A 20,442-nucleotide genomic window follows, 5' to 3' on the forward strand; every position below is an offset into this window, starting at 1 on the left:
CGCCACCAAGAGGGCAGTTTTTGCCAAAAAGTAACTTTTTAGGGTTTTCCTCCGAGGTCAGCCTTATTTTTCGCAGATTTCAGGTGCCCGACGTAAAATTTGGTGAAAATGTTATCACGTGCTGTGGTGGTAAGAAGGTAATGCTACCAGTACTACTACTTTAGGCAATATTTCTTAGGGTGAGGCCTCAGTAAATGATGACAAATGTCCGGTCATATCGCATTCACCACAGCCTAAAAACTCCAGCGGTCGGGACATGCGGAGGGGGTGGGGTTAGCGTGGGGGGGGGGGGCACGCCTCACAGTGGTCACACCTAAGATGGGGACATGCATTTTTAAATAAATGTCATGTATATATATATGTATCATATTTCAGAACTCAGTTTCTGTTAACAATATTATTAACGTGGTTCATTTTTTGGCGATCATGTATCTACAGTACAGGCATGACAGGCATGACAGGCCCGGTTCCTATGAATTATGATGTCTTTATAAATATAAAGGAACAAAATCCACTTTAAAATTTTTTGACCTACCAAATTAATAAGAACATACAGGTATGCCGGTAATCCTTACTTTTAGGACCCCGTTTCTATATAGGAAGGGAAAGACTCACCAAAACAGTTGACTAAATGACACTCAAAATTGACATTCTGATACTTCTTGGCACATCTGAACAATTGGCAATGACACCTTCTTGACTTCTAAAGACTGCTTTAGCCTGCAAAAGTCACTTTGGTACTGGACAGACATCTGCAAAAGTCAGTTTTGAACAAAACTCGTAAAAAATAGAGGTGTCCTAAAAGTAAGGATTACCGGTATGCCATTGATAAACGGCAGGGTTTTGAATTTTCGAAGGAAATTTGGGGGTAAAATGACAATGGCAAATGGCATTGACAACGACAAAATGCAACACGAAAATAGAGATAGTGATCACTGCGCGATGCACCGTGAACGCGAAAGCCACGTTGGAAAATCGTGATTTCTACCCCAAGAAACTGTTCAAAAATTACCAAAAAGGTGTCTGCTTTAGGTTGACAATGTCAGTTTTCACCCATCAGGCTTCTTGCCAGCCGTGGTGTTCTGTCCGCCGCAAACTCCCGTCTGGAGCACACCCTCCCAGCCCTACCCTACGAGTATGGCGCCCTCTCCCCAGTCATCAACGCAGATATCATGGAGATTCATCACAAGAAGCACCACGCGACATACGTCAACAACCTCAACAATGCGGAGAAGCAACTCCAGGAAGCACAGGATGCTGGTATGATTGTTATTCCCAACTATAGTTAGGATGGTCCAAACTACATGTATGTATTGGATGGTCTAAAATATAGTCAGGATGTTCCCAACTGTAGTTGGGGCCATTGCTACAGTTGGGGTGTAACTAGTCCGAAAATTTGGGGCTTTTAATACTGTGCGTGACAGAGAGTCCCAAAACTTATAGTAAAAATGTGGAATACAAGAAAATAGACTGGCACATGAAAAAAAACAGTCCAACACCCCTTTAGTACTGCATCAATAAACTCTGTTTAAAGAAACATCTGGTGCCGGTCTCTATTTCTACACATCTCTCTGTAGTCAGCAACCAGACTGCCGAATAGGTCAGACTTTTCAAACAGTTGGACATGTGCCAGTTTAATCTTAAGCTTCAAATTCAAATCACTTGGCTTCAGTCTTAGGTGCAAAATATCGAAGAAAGGTCTTCTTTCAACATTGAATTGAGACTTCAAACTGGGCTGGTGAAATACTGAGGACCTTGTCTTTGCCTCATGAAAATCTTTGAGAATACGGGTGCAATTCCCACCAAAGCAAGCTTGTGATTTTGTTTTTCATACACACCCTCGGCATTAGAACATTACTTCCCAATATGAGAATTTTCCTAACAATTTATATTTATTTTCCAGGTGATATTGGGAAGATAATCGCCCTGCAGCCAGCTCTCAAGTTTAACGGAGGAGGCCACATCAACCATTCTATCTTCTGGACCGTCATGTCACCAGATGGCGGTGGTGAACCTTCAGGTATCAAAGTGGCTTTAACCTTCCCTGAAAATATCAAAAACAATATCTGAGTTTTGCGGTGGTTTGCCAGTTCATAGCAAAAAAAAATTGAAATGTGTAATAGTACATTGTGTTACATAGTATACCCTGATGAATCTATTAATCAGTTCACGCCGGGATTATTTTGACAAGAACAGAACGAGGCGCAGATTAATTTTCACTCGACCTCAAGCAGGCAGGTTGAAGCCATCACCCTCGGGCAGCACACTCATATTTCCGGCCTCGCTCGCTGCGAGCGGGTTGCTGACGGATATATTCCGACCTCACTCCCTGCGTGTTAATCCGTCGTCCGTTCCGAGTACCGCAAAACATTTGCGGGTATAAATGTCATCCGGTGCGAACTGGTTAAGCCATCAAGTGCAAGGGCAGTTTGGGACAGTGCAGACTAATGGATTAAAACCATGTGCCTCACTATCAATATGAGGATTTTACCACACAAACACGCGGTTCTTGTCAGAGGGGCTGGCGTTTGGCTAGGATTTTCTGGGTCAGTAGTTCAACCCCTTGCTATTAGGGGCTCTCATAGTTTTATTTGGCCATGTTTGAATGAGGAACTTGTGAAATAATAAATTTTTTAACCCCCAAAAAGTTGTTCAGACTTGATTTTAGGGCACAATTGCAGCGGAGAGTTTTTAGCACTAACCAACCACATTTTGCAATTGTGCCTTCGCAGGGGACCTCTTGTCTGCCATCAACCGGGACTTCGGCTCCTTTGACAGCATGAAGGAGAAGTTATCGGCAGCTTCCGTCGGTGTGCAGGGCTCAGGCTGGGGTTGGCTGGGTTACAACAAGTCCACGCGCACCCTCGCCATCACAACCTGTGCCAACCAGGACCCTCTGGAACCAACAACAGGTAATGATTGGCACCAAGATCTTTTTTATTATTAATCATTATTTCTGGTAATGAAATCAAGGATTGCTCAAAAGCGCCCTAGGCACTGTAGCTCACAAGCCTGAAGAAACCTGTAGAGAGAAGACAATGATAAGAAGCTACAGTTTTAGAGGTGGGAGGAAAACCCCAGAAGAATATTCCGGGGAAACCCACAGATTCAAGTAGGGACTGAAAACCCAATCCACATGTTGGCCAGGGCAGGAATCGAACCCGGGTCACAGTGGTGGAAGGCGAGGAGAGAACCACTGCGCAAACCTGACTCGCCAGACTCCGGCTAAAAGCAATTTCTAAATTGTAGTCATAAAATCAGCCAAAATGGGGGGAAAAAAATGTTTAGGACAAAAAAACCAAAAGAATAATGATCTCCATTTCTGAATGTTGAAATTTTGCAGGTCTGGTGCCACTGTTCGGTATTGATGTATGGGAACACGCCTACTACCTGCAGTATAAGAACGTCCGCCCAGACTACGTCAAGGCTATCTTCAATGTGGCCAACTGGACAAATATCCAGGGGAGATTCCAGGCCGCCATGGCTGACTCTTGAGGGCGCTCTTGGGATATTTGCATAAAATAAGACAAAAAAAATGTATGGGTGCAGACCTGGAAAGCCAATTTTTTTCCAAAAACAGCATAACAAGGCCAATTTTGTGTTGCATTTTCATAACTTGGAAAGTTTTGCTCTTGTCAAACCACCATATTCCAAAAAGAACTTTCACCCCTTTGTGTATTCATGGAATGATCGTGTGATTTCCAACGATGAAATTTACCTCCAATAGTGTTGGATTTAATTAAAGTTAAAAGGTAAAAGTCATGTCTAATTTCACAAGAATTGTGTGGTTTTAACTAACGGCCAGTTGTCATGTTAGATTCAATCTCTTTGATAATAGAAAAAAAAAGATTCAGAAATTCTAAGCTGAATGAAAATTAAAAGAAAAGTTCAGTATTTTCTTGCTCTTATCAAATGAAATGAGTTTCAGTTGCCTCGGAATGTTTTTTTTTATAAAAACGTTGGCTGAAGCAGAGGGATAAATCTTTACATCTTTTGGTTGCTTTGTAAGTCTGCAGCTGAATTTCAACAATCCTTTCTTCACAAAGAGAAATTGTCAAAAAACAAACAAGATTGTTTATCAACAATGGTTATCACTAGTAAGGCTAGCTGATGTGTAATGGTTTACAACAAATAGAACTTAATGCAGTTTGAAAAAATATATATAATTTTTAAACTTTCAAATTGGTAATTTTTTTGTGAGAAAAGAACATTGCCAATTTGTTTCCTGATATTAAGAACAATCTCAAATATTTGCAAAAAGAAAGAAATGTTTGCGTTGTGTGTAATAAAATGTTTTCAAAACAATTTTCTGCCTATAAATGTGTTTAAAACGTAAATTTATTGGTGTCTGCTTTTTGACTAAAGCCGAGTAAAAAAAACACGAATATAATTTCTCGTCCAGGCCTTTTTTAAATGAAAGGCCCCCAACCTCATCCCCAGGGTGTCAAGCAGTACGCGCCCACCACTACCTGCTCTCTCCCCCGGTATTGGTCATTTGCATGTGCAAGATTTTTGAACACGTATGCGAATGAGGAACAGTGTGGTGCCTGCTTGTGCGTTGCATTAGCGTTTGTGTTTGCAGTGTCTGGGGTAAAAACAGAATCAATTCATTGCGCCAGGAGTTAAAATGTTGCAATCTTATTGCGCCAATATGCAGTATCACATTTCATATTGATATGAGCAAATTGGAAAGGAAAGGAGTATTTTTGAGAAGGCGTGGATGTTATAATTACAATGATCGTGAAAACATGTAATGCACGTTGTAAATAACAACACCAAGTACACGATAAAAATCCATTACTAGCCAATTGCGATATCGAATCAGGATACAGGAAGAAAGTTTCCTATCCAGGGCTTACTATTAGAAATGAAGTTGGAAATAAAGTAAGCACTGGGGATGAGGTTGAGGTCCCCCCCCCCCCCCAGATGGTCCCAGATGGCCCATTTTCCAAGATGGCGGACGCGTTCTTCAATTTTTGGACTCTTGCTGATACAGAATGGTGTCCATAGGAACCATTACGCTTTCTACATAGCTTCAATTGACAAAATTTGCAAAATATATTGCAATGTATGAAATAACACTTTATTCTTTTATCATGACGGCTTTTAATCAGTCATCATCAATCATACAAAAATATCTTTTCCGTCCTTGAGTTGGCAAGTTTCAACCATCAAACTTTTTAACCAGCATTTCACAGTAATAAACCATCTAATTTAATAACCAAATCAGCTACAGATGATATGAGAATACATGAATGCTTTGTACTCATTCAATATATTTAATCCTTTAACTCCCTACTGTCTTTTAGTAAGTACTGGACCAAGTCTGCCAGAATCCATCAAAAACACTGCTTCCAATGCATGCTTTGCTTTAGGCCTCCAGGCCCAAGTCCATCATACTCCATCAATATTTAGTCAAACCAGGCCTGCAGGACCAAGTCCCTCAAAATCCACCAAATGGGGGATGGATTTTGATGGAGTTGGGAAGGTTAAGGATGAAGTGGCTTTTCCCCTCATTATCATTTTATCACACAATAGACAATCAGGGCATAAATTATTACAGTGTGCGTGCGCAAGGTTTACAGCCCCTAGAGTGGTAACAAGCATTTTGATTGACATTTAAAAAAGAAAGCTGCAATGCTATCACATATTATTGGAGTACCGAAGAATAAGACTAGCCTTTCCGGGTCAGGGGTTAATAGTCTGGTTCCAGACCACCCTTTATGTTGACCTTGCCAGCAGATCTTGTATGTACGGGCTGCTCTTAGCCTCCACTTCAGCCTTTAGTTTCTGCAGCTCAGTGTAAAGATCTTCCTGCGACATTTTGTCGGTGTCGAGTTGTGTGACTTTGTCCAGGAAATCTTGGATAATCTGCTCTCCATCCTGTTGAAGAAAAGTGGAGAGAATTGAATATGTTTTTGTCCAAGTTTGTCAACTTCCAGCTTGGATCAAAATATCTATTAAAGTTCCTGGAAAAAAAAGAACAAGGTATAATTGTGTGAGCAATAATTGTCTACCTTTAAAAGATCTTTCCAACGATAATCGCTTCGTGAGAAACACGTTTCAAAGCCAAAAGGATACGTTCCATTTAAAAGTCCAACGTGTCTTTGATGTTTGATTTACCTGTTTGTTCGACCTCCTCTTCTTTGCCGCTGGTTCATCCAGCCCCTCCCTACTGCTAGCTCCTGAGACGCTGATGCTCTGATAGTCCTCCAGCTCAGCCGCTTTCATCTTGGCATAGTCTATCACCTTCTGTGGAAAGTGGGCCAACTCAGCGACGTGGATTCCAAAACTCTGGTCGCACACACCTGCAAGATTTCATATTTTTTGTTAAATTTTGGACTTTTTTGTAACAACTTTTTGCTTGTCCTAGAAGTTCATCCTTGTACCTGTTCTATTTCACTGACTGACTGACTGTCACTTGTGAGTCGGGCAGTGCTATTGTATAGGATTACTCTGTAACACCAATGTATGGGCTGAATCGGGCCCACTGTGCAGACCAGACACATGAAGACTTCCACATATAGCCATTCTGAATCAATCAACACAGACACTTAAACAACCTGCGACATACAGACAGACAGACACACAAACAGACAGACTACAAACAGACATACCACAAACAGACAGACACATACCTGGTTTGACCCTATATAGCAATGTCAGTTGACCGTCGCTCGTCAGAGCTGTCACGTGTAGGTTGTTCACGGTAGGTACAGCGTCTGCTAGCGCCGTCAGCTCATGGAAGTGAGTCGCAAACAAACAGAAGCCCTGGATCTTCGTAGCAATGTACCTTGAAATTGAGACAAAATAAATTTGTTTTGGAAATATTGCCATGGAGTGCTGTGGTCCAATGGTTAGGGTGTCGACCTATGTGCCGTGGTACGTCTGTTCAAACTCGGACAGGGAGCAATGTGCTTGTGTTCTTGGGCAAGACACTTTACTACAATTGCCTCTCTCCATCCAGGAGTATAAATGGGTACCTGTGAAGGTAGAGACCTGATGTCACTTATCTCGAGCTGCTGCAGAGAAAAAAATGGTCTCGTGGCCTGATGAACAGGGGTAATAATTGTGAAGCGCTTTGAAACCTTTGGTAAAAAGCAGCAAGTGGTACATGCATCACATTATTGTTACACTATTATATCAGAATTCTTTCTTTCGTAATTCAAAAGTTTCAGAGAAATGACTAATCAACCTACTCCGAGATTGCCCAGGCCAGGCCGAAGCCATCATAGGTTGACGTCCCACGCCCGAGCTCATCAATGATGATCAGAGAGTTCTCAGTGGCAGTCTGCAAAACAAACAAAATTACCAAATCCAGAAAAACCGTCAAACTCCGTTTGGGTCCAATAATATAAGGAAGCTTTCACTTTGTTCAAATTTGACCCCGGCATATTTATCAAAATCAGGCCTTTTGATCTCTATGAGTCATCATTGCTCAATTTTTTAATCATCACAAAAATGGTGAAAGTTGCAATCTTGATTGAATATACCCTGAGAATCGATGCCGTCTCCAGCATTTCCGACATGAACGTTGAGACTCCCTTGAGTTGGCTGTCCCCTGCACCCACCCTGGCCAAGATGCAGTCTACCATGGAGATATCGGCCGACTGACATGGGACGAAACAACCCAACTGAGCCATCAGAACTACAACACCAATCTAAAGAAAAGAAAAATAAGATGAAATTCTGATAAAGAACAAGACCTTGCCTTATAAAATTGGAGATGTCTAAGAAATCCTTTGTATTAAAGACGTTTCTGATTTGTTACAACTTGAATGGATGGGTGACTTTTTGCCGAAACTACATTCAAAAAAGTGTATCAGATTTCGGGACATCCCAGTTTGGAACCTTGCTAGCATTTTTATTGTTTGAGAGAAATTTTGGGTAAAATATAGGCGATGACAAAATGTGACACGAAATTGCAGATGGCGACAATTACCATTGCATTGCACCGCACTGCAGTATCAATGCACAAAACCATTTCATTCATTTGGCACGAAGTGGAATACCATGTAAGAAAATTGCAATGTTTACCAAAAATACTCTTCACATTTACAAAAACTAGGGTCGTTAGAAGTCAAAGGAGACTGCCTATTTTAAAGGTTGAAGAAATCAATAAAAAGCACTACAACGTGTAAAGAACTAATAAAAAAAATTGAGAGACCCTGAAGTCTGAAGTAAACGTTTACTCCTTTACTTACCTGTCGGATATACGTTGACTTCCCACCCATGTTGGGTCCCGTGATGATATGAAACATTTGTCTCTCTCGCTCGAAGGTCACATCGTTTGGGATGAACGCCACGTCGTCTTGCACCTCCAAGCAGGGATGTCTAGCCTGCACCAGTTTGATAACTCCTTGACCCTTCTCGGTCAGGGTGGGTCGGACGTAGGAGACGGGAGCATGGGCAGAGACGTGGGCAAAGCTGTGGGGGTAAGACAAGGGGATCAGGTTGGAGTAGCGGGACTTTCCTTGCCTTCCACTACTGTGACCCGGGTTCGAATCCTGACTACGCCAATATGTGGATTGGGTTTTCAGTCCCTGCCTGTTTCTGTGGGTTTTCCTTGGAAAACTTGGTTTTCCTCCCACCACTAAAACTGTAATTCCTTTGCTTATCTTCTACCAAGGGGCCCCACTGGAATGATTGAAAAGACTTTTGTGGCCCATCCTTGCTAAATTCCAGATAGTCAAAATAAGTTGATGAATAACATAATGGAAAATATACAAAAACACTGCTGAATGCTGAATAACAACAAATACATAAACGACAAACTGCAACATTCAATCGAAAATGCACAAAAATTTCGTTTTTAACAAAATTAAGTTTATTACTCATTTGAGGATATCAAGCTATGCCAGCACAGTTGTTCTTTTGCCTCAAATTGGGACACATATTCTACATTGTATTATCACTGATAGCGTGTCGCCTGAGGATTTAAGCAGCTTAATATGACTGAAATAAACTATACTTGATATATTAAGCAAAAGCATGCTACCTCACAAGAACATCTAATAACATCTAAGAACAAATGTTACCTGACAAGAACATCTAACTGGGCGATGATGTCACTCAGGTTAAGCATGGGGTCGACATAACCAGCTGGAATTTAAAATCATAAAAATCATGAAATTCATATTTTTCAGGAAAAACAATTGGCATCTTTCAATTTTGGCGACTACAACACTTGAAACTTCAAAGGCCTTTTTCTCAGTATTTTACTTTATGACGTGTTGATAAAATGCGAACTTTCAACAGCCATAACTTGTCAACGGAATGACTGATTGAAGTGCAACAAACAGTACTGTATTTTTCTCCTTCCTAATATTTAGAAACCCTCATTTTGACCTCTGCCCAGTTCTGTCTCATTTTGCCAGAGCGCCTCACAAATTCCATTGCCCCTGCAAGCAACATTTTGGAAAATTCAACTTAAGACCCGTCTCAATTCATACCCGGGACGAGTTCCAGCCAAGGCCAAGTTCGGGCAAGGACCATTAGTCGACTAGTGGTTGATTTGTGACGTACCTTACGCCTGTGCACTAATAGCAACGTGCGAACGTCTCTAGTCAAACGCTGGTCAAAATGTCATCGCAAAACTTCTGGATCCTGGCTCTCTGCTAGCGTTATGAATGCGCACGGCTATTGGTTACCAGCGAAGCAACCAACCCCAGTAGGCTGGTTCCAAATAGTCGACTAGCGTAGTCAACCACCGTCGACTAGACAGAGTTCGGGCAAACGTTAGTTAACCATTGGTCAACTATAGTCCTTGCGCGAACTTGGCCCAAGTTGCAGGTAGAATCATTCACTTTGTCTGGAAGAAGCTCTGCATTTGTCCCGGACATGTTCCGGGGAAATTTTCATTAGCAACTGCTTGACTTGCCAATACTGATAACTTCATTGCAGGAAGATTGGGGGCAAGTTGTTCAGAATCCTGCAACTAATACCAGTGTCATGGAGTGTCATGGCCTAGCGGTTAAGAACACCGGACTCATGTTCTGGTGTTTCAGAGGCAACAGTGACGTGGGTTCGAGCCCGCCGGCGGACACTTGTGCTCTTAAGCAAGGCACTTAACCATTATTGCTTCGTCCTTCGGATGGGACGTTAAGCCGTAGGTCCCGTGTGTTGTATAAATGCACGTAAAAGAACCCAGTAAACACTTATTGCTTAGAGAAGGGGTTTGCCCCGGTGTTTCTGGCCTCCTGTATAAACTCCCACATGGAGTATTTAGGAGAAGAACCAACCAAGAACCAAGAACCAGATACAGTTTTCACAAGTTGTCCGGAACTCGTCCCGAATATGAATTGAGGTGGGCCCTAACTTCATTCCTACCTGAGATTCCCACTATCTCTGCGACCACCGCCTTCTGTGTTTCGTTGTATTCCTCTTTGGCTGCCATGTATTCTTCGTTCAATCCTCGTAAGTTGGACTGCGTGAAACGAACGCCGTTCTTGTTGGTATCGATGGTGGTGTATTTCTTGTTGTTTCGCAGAGCTTTTTCCTCCTATAAATGAGATGGTTAAATTTCATAAAATGGAAAGTTATCAATACCACATTGTTTATGTACAGTGTCATTGACTTAGAATTTGATTGCAAATTTTATAACAGTATGGTAACATATGAAGAGGAAAGTTTTCACCGAACTGACGACTGATCAAATAAAGGAAAAAGATTTGTTTCCAAAGAACATTTTAGCCACTGCACAACACTGTGCATGTATTTCTATTTACTTATCAACCCACCTGATGTTTGATCAGTCACAGACAGTAAACATTTTTCCACGTTCCCTGCCATGTATTTGTATACAGACTAGTAAAAAACAGTTAGATCACATTCGTGTAAACACTGTGACTAGTCAAATTCCATCAACAGACAAAAGAGAAACTGGTAGGTACAGCTGGCATATCAATCACCTCCAGTCAAAGCATTGCCATATCAAATTAACAAAGCCATTCTTAACGGTTGAAAACAGTCACTTGATTGATTTTGACTGCTGTGATGGTAGCTGAATTTGCCAGCTGAATTTGTTATGTTTTCCATAAAAACCATTTGTGCTAAGATGGTTTCGGACATTACAGGGAGTAAGCGGCAGTCGATTGAGGAGCTTCACCTTTCTTGTGACTCGGAAGAAGTATCCTAGCTGATTGTTGGACTCCAGCTTGATGGTCTTGTTGGCTTCCAGACCCAAGTCTCTCGCTGCTTTACCCAGCAAGCCCTGAATGTCGTTCTCGAGACCGTCCATCCGCTCTCGCAAATCTAAAGAAATGGCAGAAAGAAAAGTCAACTTTTTGCATGTTATCTCAATGACTGAAAGGTGGTATCAATGCAGCAAAAATGTAAACACTTATTCATAAATACCTCAGACAGTTTAGCCATTCCTATTGGTCGAGAGCCCGTCACGTGGCCGGTCTTAAACGGATGATAAAGACATGGCTAGCTGGTCTTAAACACTTTTCCAGTGTCGCAATAAAATGTAGACCCCTAAAAATCCAGTGCCTCTGACCGTTTCATTGCTTGAACGTTCACAATCCTCACGTAGGCATGCGCAACACTACCAGCGAGTCAGAATTTTTTAGTTCTAAATTCAAAACGCAACGCGCCAGGTGCGTTCTGCGCGACATCGCTCAGAACATGCCACGCGCGCGTCAATCTCCATAAAAGAGCTGTTTACATCTTACTCGCCAGCTGAACACTCCATTATTTTGCTAGAGGGATGTTTCAAAAAGCATAAAGTGAACTTGTTGAACAAATCGGTATTTTTTGAACAAATTATTTGATATTTTTTACCAAAAAGGTATTTATGAATGGGAATAAATATGTGCTCAGTCGGTATTTATCACTCTGTTTAAGACCACTTAGAGTCTGGGTGCTGATAATTACCCTCGCCTCCGGCTCGGGTAATTATCAGCACCCAGACTCTAAGTGGTCTTAAACAGAGTGATAAAAACCTCCAGAGCACACATTTATTCCCTTATTAACACAGGAATCGTGGACTTACTGGTCAAGTTTTCATCAAAGTCCGGTTTGATGAGGAAGTCGTGGTTCTGCACTTGTTCCATGTCTATCGTGGTCTCCACCATCTCCTGGAACTTGGCAAAATCTAGCAGCAGTTCCTGTCAAAGTATTTATAAATGACGTTCATCATAAAGAAAAGCCAAGTCAAAACAATCCCAAGAAGTTGATAAATCTTAAAGTTACAATTGGTTGAGTTTAATTGCCTGCACCAAAAATAAGACATATTAAATGATACAGTAATCATAATAATGCGCATTTCTGAAGCACGTATCCACCAGTATTGGTGTTCAAGGCGTTACATCATTATTACCCTGCTCATTGGGCCAATGAAACATTCCAAAGACAATCTCAGCTCCCTGGGGAGTATACAGCTCATGCTGCCATTTCGGCGCAAAGCAGCTAAAATCAATCACAATAACCATCCCTGCCCTCACAGGTACCCATTTACTCCTTGGTGGGGAGAAGCAATGAGTGACAAAGTGCCTTGCCCAAGGGCACAGGCACCATAACCCCAGGCTGAACCCACGACCTGCAGAATTACCTGCAGACCACAAATTCAATGCTCCAGACTACGAGGCCACGGCATTACACAGTAAAATACATCATTGGTGGCAATTGTTTGCTCCACCTGCAAAAATGTTGCCAATGTTGGCATGTACACATGTGTTGGCATTGTTTGGGTAAGAGGACTGCACCCTAGTGAGTTAGGGCTAATGTAATTCATAACATGAACTATGACCTTTATACCTTTAAAGGATTACTGAAGACTTCCCGGAGCAGACCGCTATTGCTACTGACGTGTCTGTCCAAAGTTTCCAGCACCATCGGCATGAACTCTATCACCTGGTAGACGCGGTAGCAATCCTCCAGCGTGGCCTTCTTGCGCTGTAGCTTCTTGGCGAGGCGTTGCAGGTCCGGGACGCGCTTCAGCTGTTCTTCTTGGAGGGTCTGTCGCAACTCGGTGTCGTTGAAGAAAGCCTCCACGATGTTCAGCCTTTCTTCTGTTGAGCAAAAGGCGAAAACAGCGAGCTAACAGAGGTTCTCAAAACTGAGAAGGATTTTTTGATAGCTATCTGTCCAAGAGCTTGTAAAAAAATGTGTAAGCTTGAACTTTTCCGGCAGGACTCAAACTCACTACCTCCTGTTTAATAAAAAGTAAATTCAGACATTTAATTATAAAGGAAATGAAATGACTCTGCGCAGGCAACATACTCCAAAGTGCTGTCCGTTTTGCCTATTTTTTAAAATTACATTGACATTTGTTGGTCGTAAAATTTCATATTTTTAACAAGTTCCTCATTCAAACATTGCCAAATAAAGTGGTGTGAGCCCCTTTAACCAGAGTTGAACTATTGACCCTAAAAATCCCAGCCAAAACCAAGCCCCCTGACAATTAAGAACCGCATGTGTGGGTAATAACCGCATGTGTGGGTAATGACTGCAAACGGCTGTTTGCAGTCATCTGAAAACTTTTACAACTTAAATTTAATAGACAGCAAATAGTTGTGTGAATTTGGAGACTTATTATTCCAAAAATATTGAAACTGACCTATTTTGTTTTTGTCGACAAGGGGCTGCTTGATCCACTGAGCCAGTAACCTTTGGCCTTGAGGCGTTTTGCATTTGTTGAGCAGGCCCAAAAGTGATGCGTTCTTGTTGCCAGCTGTGGAAACAAAAAATAGGAAAACATGTCTAGTCATGAATAGAAAGTAAAAATGGTTACAGTGAAAATGGTTATGGTTACAGTGTTGGACTCGTGTGCCTTGGTACATGGGTTGGAATCACTTTCTAACACTTTTGAGAGCCGTAAGGATGGGACACACAGCGTGTACGTACTGTACTGTCCTGAATGTGCCAAAGCTATAGCCACAGAGTCTTCGCGTGAGCGTCAGGCGTCGTCGGATTGAGGTTCGAATTGAACTTGCGATGGTCTCCCAGACTAATCCCTGTTCCCAATTACTTTGGATCATTCGAAATACGGAGTGGATGGACCGGGAACCGGTCTAGGTCCCCCCCCCCCCCCAACTCTCCTTTACTGGCCGTTGAAGGGTGCGCACAAAGCCCATACCGAGCTGGTATTTGTTCATCTGATCTTACCGTCTTGCGGTGATGGGAGTAGACTCAATGCCCTGACAGCCGCCGAATCCAGCTTCATGTACTGACTGAGGTCAAAGGTCTTCAAGCGAAACTGATTGAAGTTGCTCTCATCGCCTAGCAACTGAAAACATCCAAATTGACAAAGTGAGTGCAGCAATTCTATCGATGCTCTTTAATAACTCGTCAACTTGTATGTAATATTCCAGCCAGAAAACCTCTTAATTTTTTTTTTTTATATTTGGACGTCTGTAACCCTCTGAAAAAAGGTTTTTGTTTTGGTCACAACCGGATCCATTTTCGAGTAGATTGGCTGCTGAACAGTACATTATCGATATTGATTATGGGGCGAGAACACTGATCTCTATATAAAGACTGGATAGCGGATACCCATTCACCAGTCACATAGTTGAATTTACATTTTGACCAGTTCGCCACCGGTCTTTCAAAATGGCAGGTCAGTGGGCGAGAACCAGCCTATCCTGTGAGGATGGAATTATTGTCTGGCAGTCAATAAATCAAAATTTTAAAGTAATAATTTATTAACTAAGCATGGGTTGATTTCTTTGATCCATGTCACATGCAGCAGTGAATGTCTTACTAGAAAAAACGGGATGAAACTCAAAAATATCACGAGAAACGCAAATTTAAAGCACCTATATTCATTACAACCACTACACTGAAACAAAATGGTACCATACCTCTAAGTACTTGATCAATGCTGCCAGAGATGCCATAGCATGGAGCTTCTCCATCTCAGCAAGCGAGGCGGCATTTCGTTGCTCCTCGCTTGCCCCCTTCAGGAGCCGGTTCAGGTCTTGCTCCACGTCCTTGGTGCCGAACTCCGCCTTCTTACGCTCGGTGACGAGCAGCCCGCTCCGCTCAAGGACGCTCTTCAGCTTGGCGGACTCTGCAGCGCCCTCGCCTGACTGCGCGGGCAGGAGGCACTCCTTGGGACCGAGCTGGACAAGCAGAGCCTGAAATTTGACAAATAATGCAAAAATATTGAAAAGATGAATCTGGGATTTTCTTGTAACAAGTACAAAATGAACAGTACAGAAACACTTCTTCCATCGTTTCACCTCGAGATTTGAGAACTGTTCATTGTCGGCAAATTGGCACACTGCCAACTCTCTCAGGGTGGCGTCCGCGTATCCAACTCCCACGATCTTCTGCCCCGCAGAGCCCTCAGAGACGTGCTTGACCGCTATCACGCTGGCCGAGGCGGACATGTCGTTGCTGGCGCCGAAGAGGATTTCTTCAAATTGGGTCAGGTTTCCAGGAGAGGCCTGGAAGAAAAAAAACAACATGTTATTTTACAGAGTTTTGTGAAGATATACAGAAAAGATACAAATGACTCTTGACTCAGAACTCAAAAGACTCAAAACTCGGACTTTAACTCGATTCAACTACTACTCATTTCATACTCTCATAAAGCACACTGCCAGTCATAACCGTGAAGGTATACAGAAAACACATGACTTGTGACTCAGACCTGACCAAAATGACTCAAAAACTCGGACTGGAACTCAACTCAAGTGACTCAACTACTACTCATTCCAAGTTCTCACCTTGAAAGCACACTGCCAGTCGTTACCCTTCCCAGTGGCCATGTTCTGATACACCTCCACGCGATACTGGCGCACCAGCAACAGATCACGGACCATACTCTCAAAATTCATCTTGCTAAGGATCACGGAGGCCATTTTCCTCTCACCTAGAAATTCACACACAGAAACAAAACACAAGGGCAAAAAGAACAAGGTACAGTATTAGAAAAAGCAACTAGACAAGGCAAGTTGCCCCCTTCTACACTGATAGTATCTTTTTCTCTGATTTACAAAGACTCATTACAGACTAAAGTTTGAAAAATCTCATGCCCGATACTCATTAACTCTCCTATGCAACCATACATTCTCTGCCAAGTAGTCCTTTCAGACAGTAAAAATCAAAGAAGTGACTGTTGTCAACAGTTAAGAGCTCCCAGCCTACATAAAGCAGGATTGACTGGCCCTGACTGTTAATAAAGTAACTTGATACAGCTATGCTTTGACTCCGGGTGATTGGTAAGCCAGCTGTGACCGCAACTTGCCTGCTTTGTCTGTTCATGGTCTGTTGACTGATTTTGACTAGTCACAGTGCTTGCTTGACATATGATCTGACGGCTGGTGACTAGCCTGTGTTAAAAGTTCAGCAGGGGTAGTGGATGGAAATTTGGACTGTCTGTGACTGTCTGTGACTTTTTAATATCAGGATGTCAGAAAAACAATTCGCAAAATGTTAATTACCGGATCCCAAGTATTTGACGACACCGAGTGTTTTGAAGCATTCCCTGGCAGCGAATAACGCATCCTCTCCATGGACAGTATAGTAGTCCTGACAACGGTAAACAATATAAAGTACAAAAAATAAACGGGTGAAAATTGGTAAAAAGAGGCAATTTGGGGCACTAAATTTTACTGATGGCAAATCAAATGTTTGTACCATTATAACCTAGGAAAAGTATCAGTATGTATGGCCCTTTCTAACGTCATGTCACTACCGTGCCGTACTCAGTTGAGTTGAGCTCAACAATGGCTCAGCTATAGCACGGTTGTTGCTCTAAACGCTGCGCTTATTAGTTGAAGTAAATGTATCTAGGGTGGTTTGCGGGTTAAATATAACTTTCAAGTACTTCAATGCAGTTTCTGCGGCATCAAGAAATCGCGCCACATTGACTCCTGGTTGTGTTGATGTAGGGGACGTTATTGTATGTGCATTCCTGAAATGTTTGCCCAACGTTCTCTTTCATCACAACATCACTTTCTTTTATTAAAATCTACTTACCGATCTATCAAAAACTCTGAATGTTGTTGAAGGTTTCTGGGAAAGGAAACACAAATAATATACTAGTCAGAATAAATCAAATTAAAAAAGCAAAATGCGTGTGACGTGAACGACAATTGTTGGATTTTTCAGAAAGAATGTTAGTAGGCCTACATCCTGATGCCATGTATTATCTCAATGAAGGTCAGTCATTGCAAAAATGTTAAAAAGACATGAATCTGGGACGAGTGAGAAACATTTCCAATTTTGTTAGGCCAAATAAAAAAAAAACATTTTTAGCGTCCTAACTTTTGAAAAAAAAGGAAGAAGGCCCTTTATTTTCTTGTTTTTTTTCCAAAATGGCCCCCGACCCATTTTCCAAAACGACCAACCAGGCTACTTTTTAAGATAGCCACCATTTTTTTTTTTTAAATGGCCGCCACTTGGACGCAGGAAATGACATACCAGCTTTATTATGGGCTAGATCGACAAAGTGGCCAAAATGATGTCACTGTTTAAAATTTGTCATTTCTTCAGGTTTTTTTTTTTTTCCAATTAAAAAAAAAAAAAAGGAGGCGGCCTCCAAAAATATTCTGCTAAATTTTCTGTACAACTCATATTTGTATGCAAGTATTCTGTCAAATGTAGCCCAAAATGCGGCTAGAACGGTCACTCCATCACAGTATAGTAGGCCTAACTGCGGATCACAATCGAGTATTTTTTACTAAAGATTGAAGCGTGGTTATGTATATAGCAGCGTTCACAGGCCTAGAATAGGATATACTTAGAAAATGTTCTGACTCTCGGGTCATAGGCATGGCCATGGGATAGTCCATAGACTTTAATCACACCATGACAACTGCTGAATTAAGTGGCATCTGGATACTACATTGGCACAAATGCAGAATACCCCGCCACTCGATCTACGCACCTCGTAGCTGGCTACAGAGTCACGGTTGATTGCCCTCAATAAATGCGTCATGCTCCACTGCACTCCCACTCCGTATCCGCGTAGCTGGCAACAGCTAGGCATGCTAGGGTAGTTGGTTTGGACTTAGAATTTTTTTCAGCAACTCCCATTCATTTTGTGTTGCTTCGTTCTCAAGGGGACCCCCACTCAGTCATGTCAGTATCCGCGTAGCTGACAATAGGCCTACATGGACTTGTTTCTTTTCCAGTGATTTCAACTGAGTCGTAGCCAGAGAATTTATTTTAGGGGTGTATTTCCGAGTGGCGGGGTATTCTGCAATGACTCCACTACATTCTTTCCAATTTGTCTTATTCTTAAATATCTGTGAAAGCCTAAGCAAGACATTCAAATTCCACCCCACAATGCCAACCACGCCCACAGACTATCGCACGCGCAGGCAATACTCACCTCGGGCATCGAACGCAAGAAAGTTAGAAAACCTTGCTCCTGTGTACTGTCTGCAAGACAAAATATCAACAAACACATGATTTATACTAAATATAGGCCAGAAACCTAAATTATAATTTGATTAAAAACTATGCTGCGAAAAGTCAATGCAAATGCGTAAATAACTCGATTGTTTTACCCATCGAAAGTTGTTGTTTCGACTGCAGCGCCATCTTGAATGTTGTTTACCTCGCCGAGCGTTTGAAGGCCCTTGATTGGATTGGTCTAAATTCTTCAATGCGCGGCGTACTGCCCAATCAATAAGTACGTACCATTTGGAGTTATCCGGCGCGAAAAAATTCCCGCGTGTTCAACCTCTTATCCAGGGTTTGTTTTAACCTCATACTCCTCGTTGCATCAAACATTACGCTCCCACTGGCGGCGCTCTTGCATCAGAAAAAAAAAATCATACATTATTATACAGAAGCATATTACAATGTATTCGCAGTGGCGACAGATCGACACTGATTTTTAAGCTCTGGCAACAGAGCTATAACAAGTCACTCGGGTGTCGGTTGGTCGGTCGGTCGGTCCCCCCCCCCCAAAAAAAAGTGACCAAAAACGAACCCCCTATCTTACCCACTCCTACCAAATTGTAACTGTCAAAAAAAAACCAAATAAAATGCATTAAATACTTTGGGGCAAGCTTCATACCAGAAATCAGAGACTTTTTTTTGGCCTTATATAGCCACGTGGTATTTTTGTGCTATACGAACTTTGGAAGTTAGGGGGCTTCTACACAGCTGTCAGTCCCTGTCACTATACATCACCCCTGCCTCTGGCCCTGTGTCAGTTTTATGAGTCTCCATGGCTTGGAGTAAGGATACCATTGCATTATGAAGGTCACTATTGTTTTGCATTGTGACTTTCAACCAAATGGGAAATTGTTATTTCAATTGGCAATCACGGACAGGGTGAATAGTGACCAAGTGACCAATTGTATAATTTCATGCAAAACTTTCATGCAAGACGGCCAGAGATTATTGTGCAGTCGCACTTGTTTTTTCAAACTTCAATATTATTACACTAAATGTAATAATCATAAGCAAATTGAAAACTGATCAGGGGTAGTTTTTTTTTTCGGGGGGGGGGGGGGCCGTATCATACGGTCCGACGCCTCATAGGTCCGACCGCGGCCTCATAAGTCCGAAATTTCGGACTTATGAGGCGTCGGACCTATATCTATGAGGCGTCGGATTTATGAGCGGACCCCAGTTTTTTTGTTTGGGGGGGGGGGAAGGATTCGAAATATTAACTCAGATTGGACATCTTTCAGTGGTTCTTGTATTATTTTTCAGTATTTTGCGTTCAAATGTTTTACTTCTTGTTCCATTTTTTTCTCATGAAATTCTGACCAGTGATTTTTATAGTAATCCTTTTCGTTTTAAACTAAACATTTTTGGAGCACATTGTGTATTTTGAACTTTTTGATAATGTCACCTTTTATATTTGTTATCTTGTTATTTACATAAATTTTAAATGATTATTCTATATGTAAATCATGCATGCACAATTTGGCTTTTTCTATAAAAAAAGAAATCCTGGAGAAATTGCGAGAAAATGACCTTGGACCTCTGTACATTTGCAATGGACCGATGTCGTCGCTTCTTGACGCCAGGCCCATTTATGGGCATGCGTGCATAATTATGAATTTATTAGTAAAAAGGTCAATAATAGCTGCAAACGTACCAATTGAAAACATCGCTTAAAGCATATTCGTAAACTCGAACAAAAACAAAGGTTTTTTTAGCAGTTAAGCGCAAAAGCCAATAAATGAAATATTTGTTTAAAAAGTTCAATAATTATGATTGATGGATGGAAGCATAATTATCACTAATTGTGTTCATCCATCCAGAATGATTTTATATACATTATCTCAAAACATTCGTCGCTAAAAGCATATTTCGTCTTTGTCCCTGGAATGTCAAGATCGGTTAGGTATTCAGTGACTAAAATAATGTGACTTAATTAGTAGAGCTTCAATGCAAAAAAGCCAACGCGCTCAGATGGGGCATGTACGCTAGTCAATGTTAACATCATCCCTTGCGAATGTAAGGAACAGGCCGTGCTTTCAAATTCGCAATTTGGGATTTTCGAATTCTTTTCATTTCGCA

At 41.8% G+C, this 20,442-nt stretch overlaps 2 protein-coding genes across 2 annotated transcripts; one reads left to right on the forward strand and one right to left on the reverse strand.

Moving 5' to 3' along the window:
* Positions 1–2: 2 nt before the first annotated feature.
* Positions 3–4,305, forward strand: LOC119730402 (superoxide dismutase [Mn], mitochondrial-like). Its single transcript, XM_038203277.1, has 5 exons — positions 3–137; positions 1,061–1,260; positions 1,904–2,020; positions 2,733–2,912; positions 3,344–4,305. The coding sequence occupies exons 1-5, from the start codon at positions 109–111 to the stop codon at positions 3,493–3,495; spliced, it is 678 nt and encodes a 225-aa protein (XP_038059205.1). The 5' UTR covers positions 3–108; the 3' UTR covers positions 3,496–4,305.
* Positions 4,306–5,036: 731 nt separating this feature from the next.
* Positions 5,037–18,573, reverse strand: LOC119730566 (DNA mismatch repair protein Msh2-like). The gene is made up of 20 exons (XM_038203543.1): positions 18,468–18,573; positions 18,290–18,339; positions 16,933–16,968; positions 16,395–16,482; positions 15,678–15,823; positions 15,189–15,395; positions 14,808–15,083; positions 14,110–14,230; positions 13,562–13,675; positions 12,760–13,013; positions 11,996–12,110; positions 11,108–11,253; positions 10,330–10,501; positions 9,039–9,102; positions 8,205–8,427; positions 7,494–7,661; positions 7,200–7,291; positions 6,639–6,793; positions 6,124–6,308; positions 5,037–5,883 (listed from the first exon to the last, which is right to left on the reverse strand). Exons 1-20 carry the CDS (start codon positions 18,499–18,501, stop codon positions 5,722–5,724), a joined length of 2,808 nt encoding a protein of 935 aa, XP_038059471.1. The 5' UTR covers positions 18,502–18,573; the 3' UTR covers positions 5,037–5,721.
* Positions 18,574–20,442: the final 1,869 nt, after the last annotated feature.

Source organism: Patiria miniata, unplaced genomic scaffold (genome assembly GCF_015706575.1).
Source record: "Patiria miniata isolate m_02_andy unplaced genomic scaffold, ASM1570657v1 HiC_scaffold_22, whole genome shotgun sequence".
Lineage (NCBI taxonomy): Eukaryota > Metazoa > Echinodermata > Asteroidea > Valvatida > Asterinidae > Patiria > Patiria miniata.

Excerpts from the sequence above, each read along its gene's own strand:
- LOC119730402 (XM_038203277.1), top strand. The coding sequence starts at position 109 with ATGTTATCACGTGCTGTGGTGGTAAGAAG. Across the intron at positions 2,021-2,732 it reads TGGCGGTGGTGAACCTTCAG|GGGACCTCTTGTCTGCCATC; the intron begins GTATCAAAGTGG and ends GTGCCTTCGCAG. Across the intron at positions 2,913-3,343 it reads CCCTCTGGAACCAACAACAG|GTCTGGTGCCACTGTTCGGT; the intron begins GTAATGATTGGC and ends GAAATTTTGCAG.
- LOC119730566 (XM_038203543.1), bottom strand. The coding sequence starts at position 18,501 with ATGGCGCTGCAGTCGAAACAACAACTTTCGATGG. Across the intron at positions 10,502-11,107 it reads TCTTCCGAGTCACAAGAAAG|GAGGAAAAAGCTCTGCGAAA; the intron begins GTGAAGCTCCTC and ends TCTCATTTATAG. Across the intron at positions 7,662-8,204 it reads AGTCAACGTATATCCGACAG|ATTGGTGTTGTAGTTCTGAT; the intron begins GTAAGTAAAGGA and ends TCTTTTCTTTAG.